General features: G+C 40.7%; 2 protein-coding genes and 1 long non-coding RNA gene across 14 annotated transcripts in view; 1 reads left to right on the top strand and 2 right to left on the bottom strand.

The window, feature by feature from the left end:
• Positions 1–8523, bottom strand: part of vldlr (very low density lipoprotein receptor) — a 51426-nt gene extending 42903 nt beyond the window's left edge. For 8 of the 11 annotated variants that reach the window (XM_087269046.1, XM_087269045.1, XM_087269048.1 and 5 more), the window contains exon 1: positions 8168–8511. In XM_087269046.1, the coding sequence (XP_087125172.1) occupies positions 8168–8237 (70 nt within the window). In that variant the 5' untranslated portion in view covers positions 8238–8511. 11 annotated transcript variants of the gene reach the window in all.
• Positions 8524–12639: 4116 nt separating this feature from the next.
• Positions 12640–15013, top strand: LOC147842012 (uncharacterized). 2 transcript variants are annotated; one of them, XM_087270276.2, is made up of 2 exons: positions 12640–12829; positions 12987–15013. In XM_087270276.2, the coding sequence occupies exon 2, from the start codon at positions 12998–13000 to the stop codon at positions 13862–13864; it is 867 nt and encodes a 288-aa protein (XP_087126402.1). In that variant the 5' UTR covers positions 12640–12829; positions 12987–12997; the 3' UTR covers positions 13865–15013. The 2 variants fall into 2 exon arrangements, with proteins under 2 accessions (XP_087126402.1, XP_087126403.1); XM_087270277.2 differs by lacking the exon at positions 12640–12829 and having other exon boundaries at positions 12998–13674; positions 13777–15013.
• Positions 15014–15257: 244 nt separating this feature from the next.
• LOC147842011 (uncharacterized) lies at positions 15258–22591 on the bottom strand. The gene is made up of 2 exons (XR_015500912.1): positions 21316–22591; positions 15258–16369 (listed from the first exon to the last, which is right to left on the bottom strand). It is a non-coding gene; the product is annotated as an uncharacterized LOC147842011 (long non-coding RNA).
• Positions 22592–26637: the final 4046 nt, after the last annotated feature.

The raw sequence follows: 26637 nt of genomic DNA, 5'->3' as shown, positions 1-26637 counted from the left end.
TATAAGCATATGCGTTAAACCTTAAATATATTGTCCAATCTTATACTTTTCATAAATCAAAGGCATTTTTAAATCAAACATTATTTTGTTGATCTTTTTCTAAAGTATCAGTATAGGCATCAGTGTATTTTAGAAGTATTAATTAATCACTGGTGTTTATTTATTTAATGCCATATTAGCAGCTGTGGCTATATTCATGACAAAACATATAATATGTATAAAATATATAACATGTGATCAAATCGGTTTTTAAATAAACATTCGTTGTACAAAAACAGTCAAACAACAGACACCGGAGAAAAAAAAAATACAATCTTTTAGTTAGATTAATGATGCATGTTCTAAAATTCACTTATGTAAACCACTTGTCAAAAATAAGTAATTGAAGTTAAAAAATAAATAAAATCTGCACTCACAGAAAATATTCCTCACACAAAAAAACACTAGTTCTGAGACTCACTTTTAAGACGTTAAGACCTCTTGGAACATTTGAGCCTACTAAAAGAGTGCACTTGTAAAGCTTTATTATTTATTATCTAAGCAAATAAAACATTTACCACAAGACTTCAGAAGCTCGATTCATCAGAATATCTAATGTTTGCTCCATCATTGACAGATGCTGAGAATGCAGAGGCCTTTATTTAAAGAACTGCTGGAGGACCGCTTCAGCAGTGACCTTAAATCCCAAAACTAAACCCTCATATCAGCATTTCACCTTCCCTTGAGAAATACAAGCAGTCCTTCCTTCAGATAAAATTAATTTATATTTCTCCATTACACAAGTTGTACTACTTGCATCTAACATGTAATTTAGCAAACCCCTTCATGGAAGATCGACAGTAACTTTGGTTACAAGTGAGCGGAGGCCTTGCTCACAGTCACAACAGAGACAAGACTTTCCCATTTAAACAGCAGAGCATGGCACTAGCAAAACCAAGGTCAAGGGTTTAATTCCCAGGGAATTTATAAATGGATATGTCCCCTTAATTGTAATGACGGTTGATAGGGCTGAATGATATTGGTAAAAACATTAGAAAAAAAAAACTATTTGTTTTTCTGCAATATACATTACGACATGTATATTAAATTTGCAAGATGAAGTAAACATTTGGTAAGAATTCATAACTTTACATTGATTAGAATGATATTGTATGGATTTGGATCTGCACAAATATACAAATTTAGTCAAATATATAAAGAAAAGAAACTAATTAAAGGAGTTTAACTGTATCGAGATACAGAAATTAAAAAAAAAAAAAAGTAAACTAACACTGTATATAATTCATTTGATAATATCTTCACTAAAGTGGCAAACTGTATAGTTTGCTTGAAATCTTAAAAAGTCACTGGCCTTAAAAACACATTCAAATAAAAATCACAATATTAGATTACTCTGAAGTGATTCTGTTTAATTATAATGGCAATTTTATTGCAGATATTGTGATGTGACTTGCAGGTTTACACATAGCGAGATCCATGATGAAATGATTTGTGCCGTAACGTTATATTAGCCCTAACAGTCGGTTTGGATAAAAATGACATTTACAGTACCTGCTCTGCTGGAGTTTAAACCCACAGTACATCCTTTCCAATCCTAAACTACCACTAAGCCACAGCCTCGCCAATCTTCCAGTATGTGAGTGTAAAGGCTAAACTGTGAAAATTACAAAAACCTAAATTAGTCACCAATATTTGGCATGGTATTAAATTCTCCAGTAAATAAATGAAATAAAAAAGAGCTTTACAAGATATGCAGTCTAATTCATAAGCTGAAAATGAATGGTATGACTAAGATCTTTTCTCATGCAAAGTGGTAATTTCACTCATTTCTTTTTTGGGAAAAAAAAAGTTGACTAAATTCTACCCTAACCTAAACCCGCTGTAGTCAGAACAAAACCATGTGAATATATACAGTACAAATTAGATCAAAAATAAGATACCAATTCCCAAAACAGTTACAAATTTACAGGAGAAAGGGTTTCAGACAGAATAAGTCAAAAACACTAAAACTAACCTTGCTTCCAAAACCACAAGTTGTTTGGCTAAATAACTTGATTGTATTGTTGATAATACATGATACAAACTCCACAGCCACAGAATGTCAACATGACGTCAGATTAATATTGTATTTCAATGTCGTGGAATATTGCACTTTGTTTGGAAATGAAAATTAGGTAGACGTCAGAACCCAACATCAATGTCCGATGTCAGACAGACTTTTCAACGCAACCTGAAAACAACCAAATATCAATATCTAATGATGTTACAGCTTGACATTTTGTAAACATTACCAATATGAAGTCTATCAGACGCTAGATTTTGGTTGCCATACCCAACAAATAAATGTCAGCATTTGACATCAATGATGTTGGTTTAAGATGTTGGCTTGATGTTGGATTTTGGTCACTTTCCAACACAACCTAAAATCAACAAAATATCAACGTCATTTCACGTCATTATTGGATGTCAAAATAGCATTGCCCTTAAATTAAATCTAACCTTATAATAAACTCCTTGGAATGCAGGCCTTCTGGGAGGATTCTTAACTCTAAATAACTTATGTAAACAGACTGTGTTCTTTAGGTGCACAATAAATTGCGCAGTAACTCTGGTTTAGGTCTGCAGTGTGAAATGTCATTTCATGAATAATCAGGATTAACTGTTAATCCTGGTTAAAGAGCCCATATTATGGGTTTTTGAAAATTCCCCTCCATGTAGTGTGTAACACAGCTCTAAGTGAAGTGAAGTATCCAGCTAAGGCTTAAATCTGTAAGAATACAGTGTTTAAAACTGTTGATTCATCTATAAAAGAGTCGACTCATAGTGCTTCAAACGAGTCGCCTTGATACCGACTCATTAGGTGTTTCGCCATGACGTACGAACGAAACAAAGTTTTTCACGTGCACGCGCAAACCCGGGAGATTTCAAACCTGAGGCCCCGCCCTCTGACGCAGTAACCCAGACACACACACACACACACCCACAAACACACGCACACCCACAAACACACGCACACAAACATGCCGGTCGATTGAAGTCACACTGCAGATGGATATATTGAGTCTCTACCCAAAGATGAAACATCAGCATTATAACCAAGCAGTTGGAAACTTCTGGAAGCTACATGCTACAAAGAATACTTCATCTGAGTTTGTTAAAGGAAGGATCAGTAAAGAGTAACTGATGGACGTCAGGATGGGTTTCTTCCTACATTTCTCAAGTGTAAGTACGTGCGGTTAAAGTTGTTGCCTCGTTTACTCTAGCTTGCAAATGTATTTAGTTGTGATTTGTTACTTGTAACCGCGTGTACTGTATCAGGTTAACTGGATATATTATCTTATCGCGTGCAAAGTCACGTTAAAAACGCGACGCGTGCTGTTTGTTTATGGAGCTCCGTGCTAGAGTTCTGCTCCCGCGATTTATTCGGAAATGTATTCCCGCGCCGCAGAAATCTGGCGCGGGGAGAGAGAGAGAGAGAGCGAGAGAGAGAGCGAACGAACGAACGAGCTCTGTGTACTTTGTGCTGTGTGTGTACAGACAGCTTGGCTGTCTGGACTGTATACTGGGTGATATTTGGTTGTGTTCTCCGCTCTAGCGGGACCGGGCGCGGCGGGCAGAAAACGGAGCGGGTTCTCAGGCTAAAACCTGGCGGGTGCGGGCTGAAGCGGGAGCGTTGTCATCCGGAGGTGTGTGTGTGTTTTTGTGTGTGTGTGGTATGGCGAGTACACGACTGTCTCCTTCGTTCGGTTATCCGTGGCACTATCCACTCGCCATAGTGTGGCAGCTAAAGTCCACGCCTACACTATCGAGCGTGTATGAACTGTGATTACTTTTTAAATTGCTGATTAGCTATTGGCCATTTCCCTCTCTGACTGAAGGCAGTCGACCAATCGCGACAGACTGTCATCGGTCCAATCAGCGCAGATTAGCTCCGCGCTAAGGAGGGGTTTGGGAACAAATGAATCACTGGACGATTCATACAGGAGTCGCTGGGATAATTAGATAAAAATAAATGCAGATTATAAGACCATGAAAGTGTTTTTTGACCTTGCATGCATATTAGACTGTTGTTGGAGACCCTTACAACCAAGATATGACCTTATTTCATGTATAATATGGGCTCTTTAAAATATGTGCAGTGTGATCAATGTCCGAAATTTTGTTGACCTACTGTGCAATGACTCACTTAACTCATTCAAGGAAGAAAAAAGAAGAAAAAAAAACAACCTCAAATTAAAGGGATAGTTCGCACAAAAAAAGTAGAAAACCTGTAACCATTGGCATTCATTGCAGAAAAAACAAATACCATGGAAGCCATATATTTTTATTTAATGCCATGGCAGTAACAACGGCTATTTTCATGGCAAAAAACATTTAATTGATAAATTAAACACAAATAAATGAACAAATTACATAAAGCTTTTCAACATTAATATACGATACAAATTTAATTAAAAAAAAATCCTGGTGACACTTCACTATTGAAGTCAATGGTTACAGCTTTTCAGCTTTCTTCAAAATATCTTCTGTGTTCAACAGAAAAAAAAAAAAAAAAAAAAAACTTAAACAGAACTGGAAATGAAGGATGAGTAAATTATGTTAGAATTTTCAGTCTTGGGTGAACTATGCATTTTACTCTATAACTGTTGCTTTACAGTATGTTATACACATTCATAGTGTAAAATCAGCGCATCTACGGCAGTCTTTCATAATAATACGCAGACAGTTGTAAACAATGAATCAATGAACTATAATGAATTCATTTATTTTGGTTTCTGTTAATGTTCTAGATCAGACAAATACTTTACTATTTAAAATAATGGGTCTTGTTTGGCTTGATGATTAATTTAAAATTACAAAATCACTTGCATTAACAAATAACTCTTCATAGTGAAAAATGTTTACTATATTATTACAATTTTGGCCACACAATGAAACAGATGGCTCTTTAAAAGAGCTCACTCAAAGACAAACTAACGGTTTAATCTTACTCGAGTAGTTACAAACCTTTGAGTTTTTGTTGAACACACAACATGTATATATTTAAAAGAAAGCTAAAAGTCTGTGACCATAAATATCCACAATTGGAAAAACAAATACTACAGAAGTGACTAGTTAAAGGTTTTCAAATTTCTTCAAATTATCTGTTGTGTTCAACAGAAGACATGAACTCAAACAGGACCAGAAATGAAGGATGAGTAAAGTACGTCAGAATTTAGATTTTTTGGTGAACTATCCATTTTTCGCCATAGAACTGCTTTATGTTGTACATATGGGTTCAAAATGTGTGCATCTACAGCACGCTTTTATAAAATGCAGAGGGTTTAAATGGTTGTAAATAGTTGTGGTCTTTTTGAATCAGTTAACTATTATGAATCTTTTATTTTGGTTTACGTTAATGTCCTGGTTCACACAACTATATTTTTCTCTAGAAAATAAAGGGTTTTTCTTGTTTGGTATTGATGGATCCTTTAAGAAGTACAAATCTCTATAATCAACAAATTATTTTTCATAGTGAAAAAAATGCTTATCAAATTATTAAAATGAAACCGACAGCTCTTTAAAGGGACAGTTCACTCAAAAAAAATGTACTCATTTATTCCAACTCAAGTAGTTCCAAACCTTTTTGAGTTTGTTGAAGACACAAAAATTATATATTTTTGAAGAAAGCTTAAAGTCTGTAGCCATTGATATCCACAATAGGAAAATCAAATACTACAGTAATCAATGGTTAAGGTTTTTAGCTTTCTTCAAAATATCTGTTGTGTTCAACAGAAGACATTAACTTGAAGTCAAACAGGATCAGAAATGAAGGATGAGTAAAGTATGCCAGCATTGTCAGTCTTGGGTGAATAATCTCCAGAGAACTCTTGCTTTATATTGTACGCAACTGCAAAATCAGTGCATATACAGCAGTCTTGTATCATAATACACAGACAGTTTAAACGGTTATAAACAGTTGTAGTGTCTTTGAATCAATATACAATTTTGAATTATTTATTTAGGTTCTGTTAAAAGTCGCAGTTCACATGACTATTATTTTATTCATTTAAATAAAAGGTCTTTCCTGTTTGTATTCATGGATCCTTTAAAAATTACAAATCACTTGCATCCACAAATGTTTCTTCATTGTGAATAAATATCTATCAAATTCTTATAATATTAGCCACATAATAAAACCAATGACTCTTTAAAATAGATTGTTCACTCATAACTAATTGTACTCACTATTTGTTCTTACTCAAGTAGCGCTAAATCTTCTTCTACTTAGAAGAAAGCTGAAAATCTGTAGCCATTAAAATCCACTGTAAGAAAATCAAATACTACAGAAGTCAATGGTTAAAGGTTTTCAGGTTTATCCAAAATATCTGTTGTGTTCAACTGAAGTAATGAACTGAAACAGGATTGGAAATGAAGGATGAATATTGTCAGAATTTTTGGGTTAACTATCACTTTTACACAATAGAACTGTTGGTTTATGTTGTACATACTGTATAAGTGCTAAATCAGTGCATCTACAACAAGCTTTCATAATACGCAGACGGTTTAAATTACTGTAAACAGTTGTGGTCTCTTTAAATCAATGAGCTATTATGAATCTATTTATTTTGGTTTCTGTTAATGTCCTAGTTCACACAACTACATTTTTCTTCATAAAATAAAGGGTCTTTTTTTTTTTGGTATTGATGGATCCTTTTAGAATTACAAATACCTTGCATCCACAAATGATTCTTCATAATGAAAAAATGCTCATTAAATTCTTAAAATTAAACCGACAGCTCTTTAAAGGGACAGTTCACTCAAAAACAAAATGTACTCATTTATTCCAAACCTTTATGAGTTTATTAAAAACAAAAATATACATTTTGAAGAAAGCTGAAAATTAATATCCACAGTAGGAAAACCAAATACTACAGAGTTAATGGTTAAAGGCTTTCATCTTTCTTTAAAATATCTTCTTTTGTGTTTAACAGAAGTAATAAACTCAAACAGGATGGGAGCAAGTGGAGAGCGAGAGTAAATATCAATTTTCATTTTTGGGTGAATTATCCAATAAATCTAGATTTAAAATCATCATCCTAAGAAATTAAATCTTCTTTAAAGGACCTAAAAGGTTGATTCTATGGCAAAAACTATTTTTGAGCCTTTGTTTTTATAACAAACGTATGATCAGAAGCAGTAACTGTATAGGCTATGTGTATAACTAGCTTTAATAATTAAAAGAAACAAAACAAAATGATCACTTAGATATTGTGTCGCGTAAATTAATAACACATTTTCTATTCAGGGAAAAAAACAGAAAGAACAATCTATTAATCCGTTTAAAAGAAACCGAATCAGTCATTCACGATTCCCACGCATAATGCTATGATATGAGAGCAATCAATCAAAAACGCGTTACGTGAACGCCCCCTTTGCGTTTCTCTCCGTTTGCCTGTTTTTTAATGCAAGAACGCGTCATAATAACGCATCGCTTGGAGGTTTGCTTGCATCAGTATGACATACATATCAATTCTTAATCTCCCCCAAAGCTAATGCACAAGCCAAGCGGACCGCTGCTTGAAAAGAGCCTCGCATATACACGTTTCACACGCGCTCCAAGCGGAGTCACCTGCTTAATTACCGCATCCAAACACGCCTCGTTTTTGGACCAAGCTAAACAGCGTGCGAGGTGATTGAAAAAATTCAATAAAACAAAACTAAATGCAAATTAATAACAGAAACGTTCATTATTAATGGAACTGCTCGATTAATAAATGCATAAATAACCCATCAAACATAAGCAGACATTGCGCAGATAAAAAACGCGTATACTTTAATTATAAAAATAAACCACTGCAATCAAATGAATAAAAGTGCTAGGAAACAAAGCCTTCCATAACGTTTAACGTAGGAATGATTGTTCCCATTTCCAAGGCCCCATACATTTAGACGCATTTTAAAAGAAGCGATCGATAAAGCCAGCCAAACATTTGGCTTTCCAAGCAAAACATCTACGCTAAATCATTTTCCCTATCATATAAAAGTGACATTTATAACCAGGCGGCACAAACCCCCCTCTGAAGAAAGGTTTATATTGCAACACTGTATCCACAGAACGCGGCATTGTTCTATATATGATCTGCCCATGGCAACCATTGTTACCATCCTCGTTTAGAACACTCACCGCGCGAAAATCCCCACAGCTGAAAACATACTGGCAGGAGGAGAAGAAGCCCCAGCATAGACCTGACCATTTCGCGCTAGAGCTGACCGCCGGGCTGTCTGTCTGTCTGTGGCCTCGTCCCTGATATTGTAACACCGCCGATATGTCTTCGTGGGACAAACGGGAAAAAAAATCCCCAGCGCGACCCGCGGGCTTTTATCTCATCGGGGCTGCTTCCCGGTCAGTCTCTCCACGCAAGGCAAACGGTCACAAAACCGCAATCCATGTCCTGATTGAATGATCTCGTGAACCTGCAGCGAATAACCGCGCCACTGCCGAACACAGGCGTGTTTTTTTTCTCTCCTTCAACATGTCATTTACACACTCTTAACCCTTTGTTTGCCACATTTTCCATTGGCTTGCATGTTCAGCGCAGTCTCCGTGTGGCGTCAGAAATTAATAATAAGGCGTTAAAACTAAAATACAGATGTCTGTAGATTTAAGTAAATTTAAAATAAGCTTAATAAGCTTTATATCTCTGGTTCTCACATATTTAGAAGCTTTTAAGGTTGGTAATTAGCCTATAAATAGGTCTATGCGAATACTTATTAATTAGCATCAAAATAACAAATATAAAATAAGTTTACTTTGCGATTAGACCTGTGGTTTGAAGTTTCATTTAATAACGTGGAAAGGGTTAAAATAGCTCATGTTGCTCATCAATATCATTTTGATGTTTCACATCACTGTGGAAAATCCATTATATTATCCATTTGGTGTTTATATTCGGCAGATAAAGAAGCGGACATGACAGGAGACATTGCTAGTTGCCATGCTGTATCAAGGTGTTGTTGTTTGTTTGAAAGTAAATTTCCATGTTATTAAAAAATATTGTTGTTGCTGTAATATAATGTAAACGTATAATATATAATAATGTAAAATAATAATAATAAGAAGATGAATTGGCTTATAATATTTTACATGATGAGGATGCAGTAAATGACTAAAAAATTAACCCTTTAACTGCCCTATTAAGAAACAATTTTTGGATTGCATTTCTTAACTCCCAATGTCGCTAATTAACACACTTAATGGATTTTTTTCAACACATCCCATAATTTCTAAAATATCAGCCTCTACCAAATGGTTGATATGTCAATTTATGGTAACTTTACTGCAATTATTAAATAAACTATGAAAAATCTGAAAATATGAAGTAAACCATTTTTATATAAACAATCAAAATAAAAGTGGGCAGTGGGTAACGCTGTTGCCTCACAGCAAGAAGGTCACTGCTTCGAGCATTGGCTGGGCCAGTTGGCATTTCTCTGTGGAGTTTGCATGTTCTCCCCTTGTTTCCGTGGGTTTCCTCCGGGTGCTTTTATTTACCCCACAGTCCAAAGACATGCAGTGTAGGTGAATTGGGTAGGCTAAATTGTCTGTAGTGTATGTGTGTGAATGAGAGTGTATGGATGTTTCCCAGAGATAGGTTGCAGCTGGAAGGGCATCCGCTGTGTAAAAACATGTGCTGGATGAGCTGGCGGTTTATTCCACTGTGGCGACCCCTAAATAATAAAGGGACTAAGCCTTTATTAATCCGGGGTCGCCTCAGTGGAATGAACCGCCAACTTATCCTGCACGTTTTTTACGCAGCGGATGCCCTTCCAGCTGCAACCTATCTCTGGGAAACATTCACATACACTCATTAATTCATACTCATACACTATGGACAATTTAGCCTATTCAATTCACCTGTGGTGAGGCAGTGGCGCAGTAGGTAGTGCTGTCACCTCACAGCAAGAAGGTGGCTGGGTCGCTGGTTGGAACCTCGGCTCAGTTGGCGTTTTTGTGTAAAGTTTGCATGCTCTCCCTGCCTTCGTGTGGGTTTTCTCCGGGTGCTCCGATTCCCCCACAGTTCGAAGACATGCGGTGTAGGTGAATTGGGTATCCTAAATTGTCTGTAGTGTATGAGTGTGAATGAGAGTGTATGGATGTTTCCCAAAGATAGGTTGCAGCTGGAAGGGCATCCGCTGCGTAAAAACTTGCAGGATAAGTTGGTGGCGACCCCGGATTAATAAAGGGACTAAGCCGACTAGAAAATGAATGAATGAATGAATGAAATCACCTGTACCGCATGTCTTTGGACTGTGGGGGAAACCGGAGCACCCAGAGGAAATAATACAGGGAGAGCATGCAAACTCCACACAGAAACGCCAACTGACCCAGCCGAGGCTCGAACCAGCAACCTTCTCGCTGTAAGGCAACAGCACTACCTACTGCGCCACTGCGTCGCCTACACATACACTAAAATGCAAAAAAAAATAATGAACAAATTTCATTTTAAGATGCTATTAAAAAAATCCAATGGTAGTTAAAATGTCTTCTTATTAGGACTTTTTCACTAAAGGGATTTTATACTGTATCATTTTCATGCCGCCTTTACGCTGAAGATGGAAGTAACTTCATGAAGGGTCTTTCACCATAACAGAGGCTTTTCTTTTTTAGCAATACAGTGAGTAGTTTGGTGAGAGGTGTTTGTCTCTCAGAAATTATAATACTTACTAGATTTACAATTCTTAAAAAATCATAAAAGTCTTTATAAAATCATGTTGTTTTGTGTTCAACAGAAGAAAAAATAAATAAATGTTTAAAACCACTGCAGTGTGATGTTGAGGAAAAGAAATAGGAATAGAGGAAATAGATAATTCATTCATTCATTCATTCATTCATTCATTCATTCATTCATATATACATTTATTCATTCATTCATTAATTTTCCTTTGGCTTAGTTCATCTTTATTCTTCAGGGGTCGCCACAGCGGAATGACCCACCAGGGATAGTTTACTAAAAAATAACAAAAAAATTGTCAACCTCAAGTGGTTCCAAATCTTTCTTTTGTTGAACAGAACACTAAATATGACATTTTGAAGAAAGCTGAAATCCTGCAACCTTTGACTTTAATAGAAGGAAAAACAAATACTATGGAAGTAAATGAATGGTTACAACTTTTTTCTAAAAATCTTCTTTTGTGTTCAACATAAGAAAGAAACTCATAAAGGTTTGAAACAAGTAAACGGTGAGTAAATTCATTTTAATTTTTGGGCAAACTGTCCCTTTAAGGCAGTTCTGAAGGAAACCTGTATGCACCTAATAAACTGGCAGGAAAGAGAAGCATATATGCAGGAAAGAGCTTATATACATAAGAATGTAAGGAAATAATCTAAAATAAACAAAATCCAAAGACGATGGCTGAATCAAATCTCATAAAGTAATATCCATCTATCTGTTCTCTGAACTGTTTAATCCTCTGGGCCCCAGGGATACTTCTCGACCACAGACATGATCAAATATAATAAATCTTCCAATATTTAAGTAAAGATTAATGTAACCCAGTCAGAATACCCCTGCTTCTGTGGCAAATTTCATTGTATTCTTTGGAATTCCAGATTAATTCACCAGCTTTATTACACTTCTGAAAAGTACTTTAAAAATATAATAATTCTGCTAAAGAGTTGACTGTTTTATTTGATCACAATAAAGACATCCGAGGCAGTGGATTAAACATTACAGAGAAGAAGCAGCGATCGAAGATCAAGGTGGTTCTTTTCTTCAAAACAGGATTACGTGAACAGCAGGGGTACTGTTCTCAGATCAGAAGCTTTCATGCATATCGATCCTTTATTCATCTGAGATCAATGTTCTCAGCAGAAGCCAGACAGATGAGTGTAAAGCAGTACATTCACACTCTTCATTAATCATCACCCTGACAGCTCAGTCTCCTCTTCTCATCTTCTATAGTTTCATCGGTTCATGCATGATTCACGCTTGCCATTAATATCCTATTTATCTTATGTAATGAAAGCTTTTTGATTAGTGGTGCTTGCTGAGGAAACCATTATTATTTGTATGGAAGGAAATGTACTGTCTGTACAGTTAAAGACAAAATTATTTTTATTGAACTTTATTAAAAAACTTTTTATTAAACTTTTTACAAAAGTGACAGGAAAATTATACAGAAAGATATTGTATGCATCAACATTCCCCATGAGGCAATCAAAAATTTTCCAAGTAAATAAAACTAAATAAATTAATAAAAAAAAGTTATACTTGTAATCAGAGACGGACTTAACCAATAATCGAGGTAAGCAGCTGTTTAGGGCCCTGTGCAATTAGTAAGTAGTAAATAATGTGTATCTATATAGCACATTTATCATGAATGGGAATACACCCAAAGTGCTTACCAACCATGGGAGGAGGCTCTCTCCAAACCACCACAAGTGTGCAGCATCCGCTTAAATCAGGGGTCACCAGGCCGGTGTTCTGCAGATTTTAACTCCAACCCTTATCAAACACACCTGAACAAGGTAATCAAGGCCTTACTAGGTATACTTGAAACACCAAAGTACGTTTGTTGAGGCATGTTGGAGCTTAACCCTGCAGGGACACCGGCCCTCCAGGACTGAGATTGGTGACCCCTGACTTACTGATGCTCGAGTGACGTCACTGGCGTCACTGTCTCCGTTCGGTCACACACTGTGTGCGCTTGAAGTTTGGACTTGCTATTTACTCGCAATTTAAATCTTAATCATAAAATTCTTCCTCATTCGCTAAGTATTTGTCTCTCCTACTCAGGGTGACCAAACCCTTAATACATTTATACAAACAAAACTGCTTTAAAAACGGTCTGTCCCTCGAGCATCCGCCTGTTGTTTGTAGCTTTAGCCTGCTAGCGCCGCTGGTCTGCTAAAGCTACCGACCTCTTTTCTCATACACGTTTGACTTACTGGCTTTGCTCTTTACCCCGTAAAATGCCGCTTCCGTCTCTGTCCTTGTGTGCAGGAGAAGCATCGATGGAGGCGTTGGAGCTGGAGCTGGAAGAAGTGGAGTCCCAGATTCGCGCGCTGGTGGTGAGAAGGTCGCTGCTACGGGAACAACTTCGTGTTGTACCTAATGCTAAGGCCGTCTCATCACCTAAGGTACGTGGAAATTACAACCACATCATTCCCTCTACCTCAACCCCGCGTCCTTCTCTGTCCAGGCCCAGCGCACCCGGGGCGCGGCTCAGCCAGGCGTCGTTCACGCCGACACCCGGCTACCACGGCGCCTGGGTGCAGCCGCGCAAGGTGCTTCCCAGATCCCGGGGCAGAACGTCTCCTCCTGTGTTCGAGATCTCCACGGAGAACCACTTCTCCCCTCTCCGAGAGTCGGGTCCCGATGTGGCCATCATCGGTGACTCGATCGTTCGTCACGTCCGTGCCGCCTCCTCAAAAGGTAATAAAGTACGTACTTTCTGCTTTCCTGGTGCCCGTGTGAAAAATATTTCTACACAGATTCCAACCATCCTGGGCGCTGCCGAGAGCCCTGGTGCCGTTGTCCTCCACGTGGGGACAAACGACACCGGGCTCCGGCAGTCGGAGATCCTGAAGAAGGACTTCAGGAGCCTGATCGAGACGGTTCGACGCACCTCGCCCGCCACGCAGATCATCGTTTCTGGGCCGCTTCCTACCTACCGCCGAGGAAATGAAAGGTTCAGTAGACTTTTAGCTCTGAATGAATGGCTAATAACATGGTGTAAAGAACAAAAATTGCTCTTTGCTAATAACTGGAATCTTTTCTGGGAGCGTCCTAGGCTCTTCCGTCCTGACGGCCTGCACCCCAGTCGAGCCGGAGCTGAACTCCTGTCGGACAACATCTCCAGACTACTTCGCACCATCTGACTAGCAGGTAAAAATTCACACTATAGCCACCTAGACTCTTGTTCACCCCACTTAAACATCAGTAACGCATATCTGGCGAATCCTATAGAGACTGTGTCTGTTCCTCGTATTATTAGATTAAGAAATAAACGTACTGTGTGCTCCAGAAAAAATCTATTAAGAATCAAACCAGAAAAACCAGTAGAAAGTGAAAATACAAATTTCGTAAAACTTGGTCTCCTAAACATCAGGTCACTTGCACCTAAAGCACTTATCATTAATGAAATAATAACAGAAAACAATCTTAATGCACTCTGTCTCACTGAAACCTGGCTGAAACAAAATGACTATATTAGCTTAAATGAAGCAACTCCTCCAGGATTCTTATATAAACATGAGGCTCGTCAAACTGGTCGTGGTGGTGGAGTTGCATCAATCTTTAGTGATTTCCTTAATATTAAACAGAGAAACGGACTTATGTTTAGCTCCTTTGAAGTATCATCGCTTAATGTTCAGCTTCCAGATACTATACAAAAACCTATGTTATCTCTCGCTTTAATCACCATATATAGACCCCCAGGACCCTATGTCAAATTTCTAAAAGAATTTTCTGATTTTATTTCTGACTTACTAGTCAAAACTGATAAAATGCTAATTGTAGGTGACTTTAACATCCACATAGATGACGCTAATGATACATTAGGACTCGCGTTTATGGATTTAATACACTCACTTGGGATAAAGCAAAACGTTGTGGGTCCAACCCATCGCTTAAAGCATACATTAGATCTAATTCTGTCTTATGGAATTGAGGTTATTGACGTAGACATTATACCACAAAGTGATGATATTACAGATCACTACCTCTTACTATATAAACTGTGTTTACCTGAAATCAGCAAACCCGCTCCAATACTCCGCCCTGGTAGAACTATTGTTCCGTCAACTAAAGATGAATTTATCAATAACTTACCTGATCTTTCTCTATTTCGTAATGCACCCGCAAACTCAAATGATCTTGATGTAGTAACCAGCAGTATGGATGCCATCTTTACTAGCACACTAAATACTGTGGCACCCATCAAATTAAAAAAGGCTAGAGAGATTAAAACTATACCATGGTATAATAGTCATACTCGTGCGCTCAAAACAGCAACCCGCGCCCTGGAACGTAAATGGAAAAAAACTTATTTAGAGGTCTTTAGAATTGCGTACAAAGACAGTATGTCCAGCTATAGGAGGGCTCTAAAATCTGCCAGGACCGAGCACCTGCGCAAACTGATAGAAAATAATCATAACAATCCTAGATTTTTATTTAACACCATCTCTAAATTAGCTAATAATCGGTCATCCTTGGAACAAACTACTCCACCGCAAATTAGTAGTGATGACTTCATGAATTTTTTCAGTAATAAAATAGAAGGCTTTAGACAAAAAATAGGAGATGCCAAACTTTCTGCACCGGCTTATACTCCAAATCCTGTAAATATTTCATTAAATCATAATAATAACCTACACTGCTTCAAAATCATAGAACATGAAGAGTTAGTAAAAATTATAAATAGCTCTAAACCAGCCACGTGTATGCTGGACTCAATTCCAACAAAATTACTGAAAGAGCTGCTACCTGCTATAGGAGAACCTCTTCTTAACATTATCAACTCTTCTTTATCTATAGGCCATGTTCCAAACTCTTACAAGCTAGCTGTTATTAAGCCTATTATTAAGAAACCGCAACTAGACACCAACAACTTAGCTAACTATAGGCCTATTTCAAATCTTCCATTTATGTCTAAAATACTAGAAAAAGTTGTTTCCACTCAATTATGCTCTTTTCTGCAGACGAACAATATTTTTGAAGTGTTTCAGTCAGGTTTCAGGGCTCACCACAGTACAGAAACCGCCTTAGTGAAAATAACCAACGATTTACTCTTAGCTGCTGACCGAGTGTGCGTCTCGCTATTAGTTTTACTCGATCTTAGTGCGGCATTTGATACCATAGACCACAATATCCTCATAAATCGCTTAAAGTCTACAGGTGTCCAGGGACAGGCTCTACAATGGTTTAAGTCATACTTAACTGACCGCTACCAGTTTGTGAATCTTAATGGACAGCCTTCACAAATCTGCCCAGTAAAGTATGGGGTGCCTCAAGGATCAGTTTTAGGCCCTTTACTGTTTACAATTTATATGCTACCTCTGGGAGACATTATTAGAAGACATGGGATCAGCTTTCACTGCTATGCAGATGATACTCCATTATATATTTCAACTAAACCTGACGAGACGTCTGAACTTTCTAAACTAACTGAGTGTATCAAAGACATCAAAGACTGGATGACCGACAATTTTCTTCTCTTAAACTCAGACAAAACAGAATTGTTACTTATTGGGCCTAAATCTTGCACACAGCAGATCTCGCAACTCAATTTACAATTAGAAGGATACAAAGTTAGCTTTAGCTCTACTATAAAAGATTTGGGTGTCATATTTGACAGCAATCTAACTTTTAAAAACCATATATTCCTGTAACAAAAGGTTCTTTGTGTGGGAAGAAGAAGACCGGGTCGGCGTTGAGGTAAATAACAGATTTCTTTTATTTTTAATAATGTATCACTGTCAAGGCCAGCTCCCACTGTGTGGCCGTCGCTCAGCTCTCTCTCTCTCCCGACTGTTCCTCCCGTTCTCCTTAAGACGGGTGTCTCTCCGGTCCAATCACTAGAATAAACAGGTGTTGCTTATTATTTCGGATTGGCCTGCTGATTAGCCGCCGGGCTCTGAGCATGCTCTCCCCCTTTATTGGGTATTCGATCATGCTTACCTCTCCACATACCCCCACCGCCCGCCTCAGGCCGGGGAGCCGTCCGGCCTGCAGCCCTCCCCCCCCCCCCGCCCTGGAGAGGAAGTCGGCTACAGCCATCTGCGCCCCCGGTCTGTGGATCACCTTGAATTTAAAAGGCTGTAATGCTAGATACCAACGGGTGATCCACGCGTTGGTATCCTTCATACGGTGGAGCCACTGGAGAGGAGCATGATCTGAACAGAGGACGAATTCCCTACCCAGGAGGTAATAGCGAAGAGTAAGAACGGCCCACCTGATCGCCAAACATTCCTTCTCTATGGTGCTGTACTTAGCCTCACTTTTACTTAGCTTGCGGCTAATGTACAGCACCGGCCGCTCCACTCCTGCCACCTCCTGGGAGAGAACCACCCCCAGACCCCGATCGGACGCGTCCGTCTGTAAAATAAAGGGGAGAGCAAAATCAGGAGCGTGCAATAGCGGCCCCCCACAAAGTATAGATTTTACCTTTGAGAAGGCCTGTTGGCACTGCTCCGACCATTGGACGGTATCCGGTCCCTCCTTTTTAGTGAGATCAGTCAATGGGCTGACAAGGGCCGAATAATTAGGGACAAACCGCCTATAATATCCTGCCAGTCCCAAAAACTGTCTCACCTCCTTTTTGGTCTTGGGTCTCGGACAGGTTGCAATGGCTGCAGTCTTATCAATTTGGGGCTGCACCTGCCCGTGACCTAAGTGGAAGCCCAGATACCTTACCTCCACTCGCCCAATTGCGCACTTCCGTGGGTTGGCCGTGAGCCCGGCCCGTCTCAGCGCCGACAATACCGCCCTCAGATGTTGCATATGCCGCTGCCAATCATTACTGTAAATGATGATGTCGTCTAAATAAGCAGCGGCATATGCTGCGTGAGGGCCGAGTATTTTGTCCATCAGGCGCTGGAACGTCGCCGGCGCCCCGAACAGCCCGAACGGAAGCGTCACAAATTGGTGCAATCCAAACGGCGTAGTGAAGGCTGTTTTTTCGCGGGATATTGGAGATAAGGGGATCTGCCAATAGCCCTTCGTTAAATCCAATGTCGAGTAATATCGAGCAGCACCTAACCGGTCGAGCAACTCGTCAATACGCGGCATTGGATAAGCGTCGAATTTCGACACAGCATTCACCTTGCGATAATCCACACAGAACCGGACCGAGCCGTCCGTCTTAGGTACCAAGACAATCGGGCTGGCCCAGTCGCTGTGGGATTCTTCTACTACTCCCATTTTCAGCATATTATTCAATTCTTCATTAATCACTTTTTTCTTGTGTTCAGGCAGGCGATACGGCCGGGTCCTAACGACCACGCCCGGTTCGGTCTCGATATGGTGCTGAATCAGGTTGGTACGACCGGGCAGGGGCGAAAACACGTCAGAGTATTCACGTTGGAGGTGCTGGATGTCGAGGAGCTGGCTCGCTGAGAGATGATCGCCCCCGGTGACCAGAGCGCTCGGCCGTTCACGGCCGGAGCTCTCCGGCCCCAGGTCATCCTCGTTAGTAACAAGCGTAGCCAGCGCCACGTCCTCCGGCTCCCTCCACTGCTTAAGCAGATTAATGTGATAAATCTGACGCGAGTCAGCCCTGTCCGAACGAACCACCTCGTAATCGAGATCACTGACTCGTCGTGTGACCACAAACGGCCCTTGCCACTTGGCGAGTAATTTAGAGCTGGAAGTGGGTAGCAGTACAAGTACTTTATCTCCCTGTGAAAATTTACGGAGTTTAGTGCCCTTATCATATCGCCGGCGTTGGTCATCCTGAGCCTTAAGCAAATTCTCTGTAGAGAGCCGCCCCAGTGTGTGGAGTTTTGCTCTAAGGTCCAGGATATATTGAATTTCATTTTTACTTTTAGAAGGCTCGTCCTCCCAAGCCTCTCTAACAACATCCAAAACCCCTCTGGGCTGTCTGCCGTAGAGAAGCTCGAAGGGGGAAAACCCCGTGGAGGCTTGGGGAACCTCCCGCACAGCGAATAATAAGGGCTCCAACCACTTATCCCAATTTTTCGCGTCCTCGTGAACGAATTTACGGATCATTGATTTAAGCGTGCGATTAAATCTTTCCACCAGCCCGTCTGTTTGTGGGTGATAGACGCTGGTGCGAATAGATTTAATGCCCAATAATCCGTAAAGCTCGCGCATCATGCGTGACATGAACGCGGTGCCTTGATCAGTGAGAATCTCCTTGGGGATTCCCACACGGGAGATGAGGCGAAACAGCGCCTCCGCAACGCTCTTTGCTGAGATATTACGGAGCGCGACTGCTTCCGGGTAGCGGGTTGCATAATTCACCAGAACTAATGCAAACCGATGCCCGCGTGCGGATCGCTCTAATGGCCCGATGAGATCCATACCAATTCTCTCGAAGGGGATCTCCATAATTGGTAAAGGGCGCAACGGCGCTTTTGGGGTGGCCGGCGGATTTACCAGCTGACATTCACTGCACGCAGCGCACCATCTGCTGACGTCACCGTGAATGCCCGGCCAAAAGAATCGGGTCATGAGGCGATTTAGTGTGGCCGCCTGACCTAAATGTCCGGCCATAGGATTAGAATGAGCCGCCTGAAAAAGCATTTCCCGGCGGCTCTTTGGTACTAATAGCTGGGTTGTATCTTCTTTTGTCTGAGTGTCTTGGGTCACTCGATACACCCTATCATTAATAACCGCAAAATACGGATAGGAGAGGGGTCGATCAGGCTGGAGGATTTTCCCATCAATAACTTGCACTCTTTCGAGTGCATGTTTTAGTGTATCATCACGCGACTGCTCCAGGGGAAAGTCTTTACACCGGGAAATTCCCAGCCCTTCCCCTGAGTCAGCGCGTGACGTCACTGCTTGGGATTCCCCCAGCTGAGCGACACGTCCCCTATCTGGCGATTTCTTCTTCCAAGAAACACCCGCACATAAAACTCCCAATAATCTATTAAATCCAGGCCAATTAGTTCCCAGAATTAGCGGGTGTTTGAGGTGCGGGTTAACCGCTACCTCCACTCTATGCTTTTTCCCCCGAAATTGAATATCTATTGCCGTTAGCGGGTAGTGAATAACATCCCCGTGTACACACCTTACCCTTACCGTGCGGCTCATATCCAAAGCCGGGTCTTGAAGCAAGCTTTGGTGGATGGAGGTCTGATTACACCCCGAATCCACCAAAGCTTGATATGTACCCCCTTTTATACTCACAGGTATCCGGTATAGCCCGTCGCGACCGGGGGCGACTGCTGGCACATCGGGCAGGCGGACCAATGCACCCACCTCCATCACGGAGCAGTTCTCTGGTGCATGATCCGCCCCCCCGCAATGCCAACATGCCGGCCCAGACCTTCCCGTTATACCCCCGAGGGCAGCAGGACCAACTGATTGGGCCGGAGAGAGACCCGTCATCGCTGTAGGCCCGCCCATGCCACGTGCCTCCCCGTCTCTATCCCGATAGGTGCCCCAGCGATGCGTGCTGCGCTGGGGCTCCGGGCCTGGGATCCGCCTCCTGGGAGTCGGTATGGGCGGTCCCCTCGATCTGGGCCTGGGGATAGGAGGAGAGAGAGAAAGAGGAGGGACAGGGGGAGAGAGAGAGAGAGAGGTTAGTTCGCCGACCCTGGACCTCGTTACCAGGTGATCCTCCGCCAGCTGGATGGCCGTTTCCAGATCGTCTGGTCGGTGGCACTGGACCCACTCCGATGTTCGGGAGGGAAGGCGGGCGATGAACTGTTCCAGTACCACAGCGTCGACGATCTGATCGATGGTCCGGTCATCCTGCACCAGCCATCTGCGGCAGGCGTCACGGAGCTGCTGGGCGAATATGAAGGGCCGACCGCTCTCCTCCAGCTTCAGCGACCGGAAGCGCTGGCGTTGTTCCTCCGGATTGCGGCCGGCCCGCTGAAGTATGGCTCGTTTCAGGTGCGCATAATTCAGGAGATCCTCGGCCGGTAGCTGCTGTGCGGCGGTCTGGGCTTCGCCCGACAGCAGCGGGATGACTCTCACCGGCCAATCGGCCCGGGGCCACCCACACGCTCCTGCCATCTTCTCAAACAGGTCTAAGAAGACTTCCGGGTCATCTTGTGGCCCCATTTTGTGTAGTGTGATGGGAGGGTGGGTGGCTGATGTTGCTCCGGGCTGGATCCCCTGCTTCAGCATGCTCCGGACGAGCTCGCGGTCCTCGCGCTGGGCCTCCACAAGGACCTTAAAGCGCTCCTCCTGCTCGGCTCGTATGTCCAGGATCTCCTGGTGTTGTTTACGGTGGAGGACCGCGAGCGCCTGGATCACTTCTGCAAACGGACTGGTTGACGGAGTGGTCATCTTAGCGGCGAGGTCTCTTCTTCTTCCCCGGATTTCGGCACCACTGTAACAAAAGGTTCTTTGTGTGGGAAGAAGAAGACAGGGTCGGCGTTGAGGTAAATAACAGATTTCTTTTATTTTTAATAATGTATCACTGTCAAGGCCAGCTCCCACTGTGTGGCCGTCGCTCAGCTCTCTCTCTCTCCCGACTGTTCCTCCCGTTCTCCTTAAGACGGGTGTCTCTCCGGTCCAATCACTAGAATAAACAGGTGTTGCTTATTATTTCGGATTGGCCTGCTGATTAGCCGCCGGGCTCTGAGCATGCTCTCCCCCTTTATTGGGTATTCGATCATGCTTACCTCTCCACAATCCCATGTCACTAAAACTGCCTTCTTTCATCTGAGAAATATCGCTAAATTACGAAATATGCTATCCATCTCAGATGCAGAAAAGCTAGTCCATGCTTTTATGACTTCGAGACTGGATTACTGTAATGCTCTATTTGCTGGCTGCCCAGCATCCTCTATTAACAAACTTCAATTAGTACAAAATGCAGCAGCCAGAGTTCTGACCAGGTCTAGAAAATATGATCATATAACCCCAATTTTATCCTCCTTACACTGGCTGCCTGTTAAGTTTCGTATTGAATTTAAAATATTACTTCTCACCTATAAAGCTCTAAATAATCTAGCTCCTGTTTATCTAACCAACCTTCTGTCTCGCTACAAACCAACTCGCTCTTTAAGATCTCAAAATTCAGGGCTTCTGGTAGTACCTAGAATAGCAAAATCAAGTAAAGGAGGTCGAGCCTTCTCTTTTATGGCTCCTACACTCTGGAATAGCCTTCCTGATAACGTCCGAGGCTCAGACACACTCTCCCAGTTCAAAACTAGATTAAAGACCTATCTGTTTAGTAAAGCTTACACTCAATGCATCACCTAGCGGGTTCCACACTGGCTCCTACATCTTGCTTATATACACTATGAACAGCAGCTACGCTAATTATTTTCTTTATTCTCTATTTTCACCTGGGGATACTCATCCCGAGGTCCTCAGATTATGCGGAGTCACTGATTGGATCCAAGACCAGCGACGTGATGATCCCAAGGATTCCATATCCGGGACCAGGCCATATCCTGAGCTGCTGCTGCGCTGATGGTCGTGGGGAGTGGAGAACATGAGTCTGATTCTAGCGACGCTCCAGGGACAGACGAGTCTTCGCTGAGGCCATCTTCCAGCCTAAACCACGACGAATGAAGTTCTGCACTAGACTTTTGGCCAGCGGAGAAATTAAAATGGTCGTGCCCAACTGAGTCTGGTTCTCTCAAGGTTTTTTTTCTTCACTCCCATCAGGTGAAGTTTTTTTTCCCTCTCCGCTGTCGCCACTGCCTCGCATGGTTCAGGATTGGTAGAGCTACGCATCGATGAATTGGCTCTTCAGTGTTTGAACTCTCAGTAATGATTAAATCACACTGAACTGAGCTAAACTGAACTGAACTTAAACATTAAAAACTGAACTACACTGTTCCAGTTACTGAACCACACTGTTCCAGTTACTATGACCATTTATGTGAAGCTGCTTTGACACAATCTACATTGTAAAAGCGCTATACAAATAAAGCTGAATTGAATTGAATTGAATCACACCAAAGTCGGTGAGAGTGCCAAAGGTGGCAACAATGAACTCTTATTTAAATGAGATGTTGCAGCATATCATGTCATATCAGTTACATGATTTCTAGTGTGTAAATTTTGCACACTTTTTATCAAATTCATTTAACAATGGGAGATAAAGTTGCATGTGGTGTGGCTTTGCTCCATTTAATTATCCAATGTAATGTAAACAGCAATACTGTTTTGTATTGTTGCATGAGATTCCTGCTTAAAACACACACACACACACACACACACACACACACACACACACATATATATATATATATATATATATATATATATATATATATATATATATATATATATATATATATATATATATATATATATATATAGTTGAAGTCAGAATTATTAGCCCCCCTGAATTTTTAAAATGCTTGTTTATTTTTCCCCAATTTCTATTTAACAGAGAGCAGATTTTTTTCAACACATTTCTAAACATAATAGTTTTAATAACTCATTTCTAATAATTGATTTATTTTATCTTTGCCATGATAACAGTAAATAATATTTGACTAGATATATTTCAATACACTTCTATACAGTTTAAAGTGACATTTAAAGGCTTAAACTAGGTTAATTAGGTTAACTAGGCAGGTTAGGGTAATTAGGCAAGTTATTGTATAACAATGGTTTGTTCTGTAGACAGTCGAGAAAAAAATATAGCCTAAAGGGGCTAATAATTTTGACCTTAAAATGGTGTTTAAAAATAAAAAAAAACGCTTATATTCTAGCCAAAAAAAAAAAAAAAAAGACTTTTTCCGGAAGAAAAAATATTATCGGACATACTGTGAAAATTTCCTTACTCTGCTAAACATTATTTGGAAAATATTTTAAAAAGAAGAAAAAAAATCAAAGGGGGCTAAAAATTCTGACCTCAACTGTATTTATATTATATTGATGCACATTAGAAACTCATCAGTAACTTTTCAATGTACTGTAAGAAAACATTGCAAATAATTGGAAAACCGGCAACCGCAATAATCAAACCCTTGGGAACATCTGTGGTCATAAACAAAATTTACAGCACTGTGTTCTCTGGAATCTTCTCAAGCATTGGACTTCTACATTCTGTTTGCTTGCTGCCTAACTGCATCATAGCTCATTACCATAAAGGCTCCTACACACCTTGACGCTTTTTGTTTGCGTTTATCGTGAGCGTTTTACGAGATGTTTTTCCGCATTCAAACCCAAGCGATTTTCACTAGCGTCAAGCGGAAGAGTATGCAAAATCACTCCTTGACGTTAGATGGCGCTACACAACTTTAAGCTTCCGACACCTGCTTGTACCAGAGAAGAAGAGGAAGAGAGGTTAATTTTACATGCTTGTTGTAAAAGTAACTTGTGACTTGAACAAGCATCGATGGTTTAAGTAGCAGCTCCAGCTGTAGCGATTAAGAACCGATTATTATTCACAGAGCAATAAGAAGCTCCACGTTTATATCGCCTCTTCTTCAATGTGCTCTCGCATTGACAGTATTGCACTTGAGCGCCTCCAAGTGCTGCTTACGGTAACTTCAGCAGCTCCATGCATGTGAACAAAAGTGCCAACCTGATTGGTGGAGAAGGTTTTATTGTGGCGCGTCAAATAAATAAAACGAGCATGAGGCGTTTTTGCGGCTGCCGTTTCACGTGTTGGTGTGCACGAATACATTGGCAGCCTTTATATAGTCACGAATCGTTAAACGTCGACGGAAAACGCAAGCAAAAAATGTCTTGTGTGCACGGGCCTTAAAGTTGACTTGATTTCAACTCTCCTCGACGCCTACACTGCCGAAAACATGCAACGATGCTCCTTGGCGATTATCGCTGCGGGCTTCCTTTGAAAATGAATGACTTCCGGCTACTTTGACGCTTTCGCTGCTTTTATTATAAGCGTACAGTAAAGGCTCATACACACCGGGACGCTTTATCGTTTGCGTTTGTTATCAGCGTTTTTTGAGATGTTTTTCCGGATTCAAACCCAACCGATTTTCACTGACGTCGAGCAGAAGACATTACATGGCGATACACATCTTTAAGCTTCTGACACCCACTTATAACACATGAGAAGAAGAGAGATAGTTGATACGCTTGTTGTTAAAGTTACTAGCGATTGGAACAAACATGGATGGTTCAAGTAGCAGCTCCAGCTCTAGCGATGAAGAATTGATTAGTGTTCACCAGTGCAATAAGCAGCTCCACGTTCATATCGCCTCTTGGCATCTTCTTCAATGTGCGCTCGCATTGACAGTTTTGCACTTAAGTGCCTCCAAGTGCTCTTAACTCTAACTCCAGCAGCTCCGTGCATACCATCAAAAGTGCCAATCTGATTGGTGGAGAAAGTTTTGATGCGATGCGTCAAAGCAAAAAAAATGAGGCGTTTCTTTAAAAATGACGCTTTTGTGCTTTGTGTTAAACATCAATGGAAAACACAAGCAAAAAGCGTCCTGGTGTTCACAGGCCTTAAGATGACGTGACGGCTGCCACAGGTCAACAGCGGCAGTGGAGAGACAGTGATGAAGCCAATTCTGTGGATGTGGATGATTTTGAGGCAATGACGGGTAAGGGCCGATGGAGGGAATTTGGCCAAGAAACCGGAGTTATACCCCTACTCTTTACAAGAAATGCCATGGGATTTTTAATGACCATAGAGAGTCAAGACCTCAGTTTAACGTCTCATCCGAAAGACGGCACTCACTGACAGTATAGTGTCCCCTTCACTTTACTGGGGCATTAGGACTCACACAGACCTCAGGAGCACCCCTGCTGCCTCACTAACACCACTTCCAACAGCAACCTAGTGTTCCCATGTGGTCTCCTATCTAGGTACTGACCAGGCTCAGCCCTGCTTAGTTACCGGTCTTAGGCTGCATGGCTGTGACAATTAAGGGGGCCCCGACCAATGCCAAGACGCCTATTTTAATTATATAGCCCTTATAAAATTTTTTTATCATAAGTTGTCAAATCTGTCTATAACCATTAATATTTTAACATTATATACTTCATTTAAAAAACAGGGCCCCCAATAATAATGGAACGTTCCTTCCATACTGAACATGAAAATAACAAAAAATAACAATAATTAATAATTAACTCTGCATAGTTAGATTGTGAACTTGTTTTTTAGTTTGGAATTTATTGTATTCAATTTAATGTGTTTTTAATTTATTGTACAGCAAGAAGGTCGCTGGGTCGCTGGTTCGAACCTCGGCTCAGTTGGGGTTTCTTTGTGGAGTTTGCTTGCTTAGCAGGTTTTCCTCTGGGTGCTCCGTTTTACCCCACAGTCCAAAGACATGCGGTACAGGTGAATTAGGTAAGCTAAATTGTCTGTAGTGTATGAGTGTGCGTGTGAATGTGTGAGGGATGTTTCCCATCCACGGCTGGGTTGCGGTTGGAAGGGCATCTGCTGCGTAAAAACTTGCTGGATAAGTTGGTGGTTCATTTCGCTGTGGCGACCCCGGATTAATAAAGGGACTAAGCTGACAAGAAAATTAATGAATCAATATATATATATATATATATATATATATATATATATATATATATATATATATATATATATATATATATATATATATACATATACATATACAAATACAGACACACATACATACAGTTAGGTCAGTAAATATTTTGACGTCGACACAATTCTAACATTTTTGGCTCTATACACCAACACAATCGATTTAAAATGAAACAGATATGCTTTAATTTAAGCTTTAATTTGAGGGTGTTTACATCCCAATCAGATGAATGCTGTAGGAATTACAACACTTTGCATTTGTGCCTCTTGTTAAGTGTCCAAAGGTAATTAGTATGTTTTTAAATGTTTAAAAACTTCAAGCTGTCAATTTGGTAAAACCTATTTTCTTGACAGATAAAATAGCAAATGTTTTGGGGGTGCTTTGTCTTTAAAATATCTTATCATTTAGTTCTTGTAATGCACTTTAAAACAGTAATTGATCAATAAGTCATAACAACATATGCTTTTAATTTAATTATAAATTATTAACCCAAGTCAATCATATAT

This window comes from Danio rerio, chromosome 10 (assembly GCF_052040795.2).
Source record: "Danio rerio strain M-AB ecotype USA chromosome 10, GRCz13ab, whole genome shotgun sequence".
In the NCBI taxonomy this organism is placed as follows: domain Eukaryota; kingdom Metazoa; phylum Chordata; class Actinopteri; order Cypriniformes; family Danionidae; genus Danio; species Danio rerio.
Note: the sequence above shows the minus strand (reverse complement) of the source record. Positions and strands in the feature narration are given on the sequence as shown.

Bases quoted from the DNA above. Each gene is read 5' to 3' on its own strand.
- LOC147842012 (XM_087270276.2), top strand. From the start codon at position 12,998: ATGGAGGCGTTGGAGCTGGAGCTGGAAGAAGTGGAGTCCCAGATTCGC.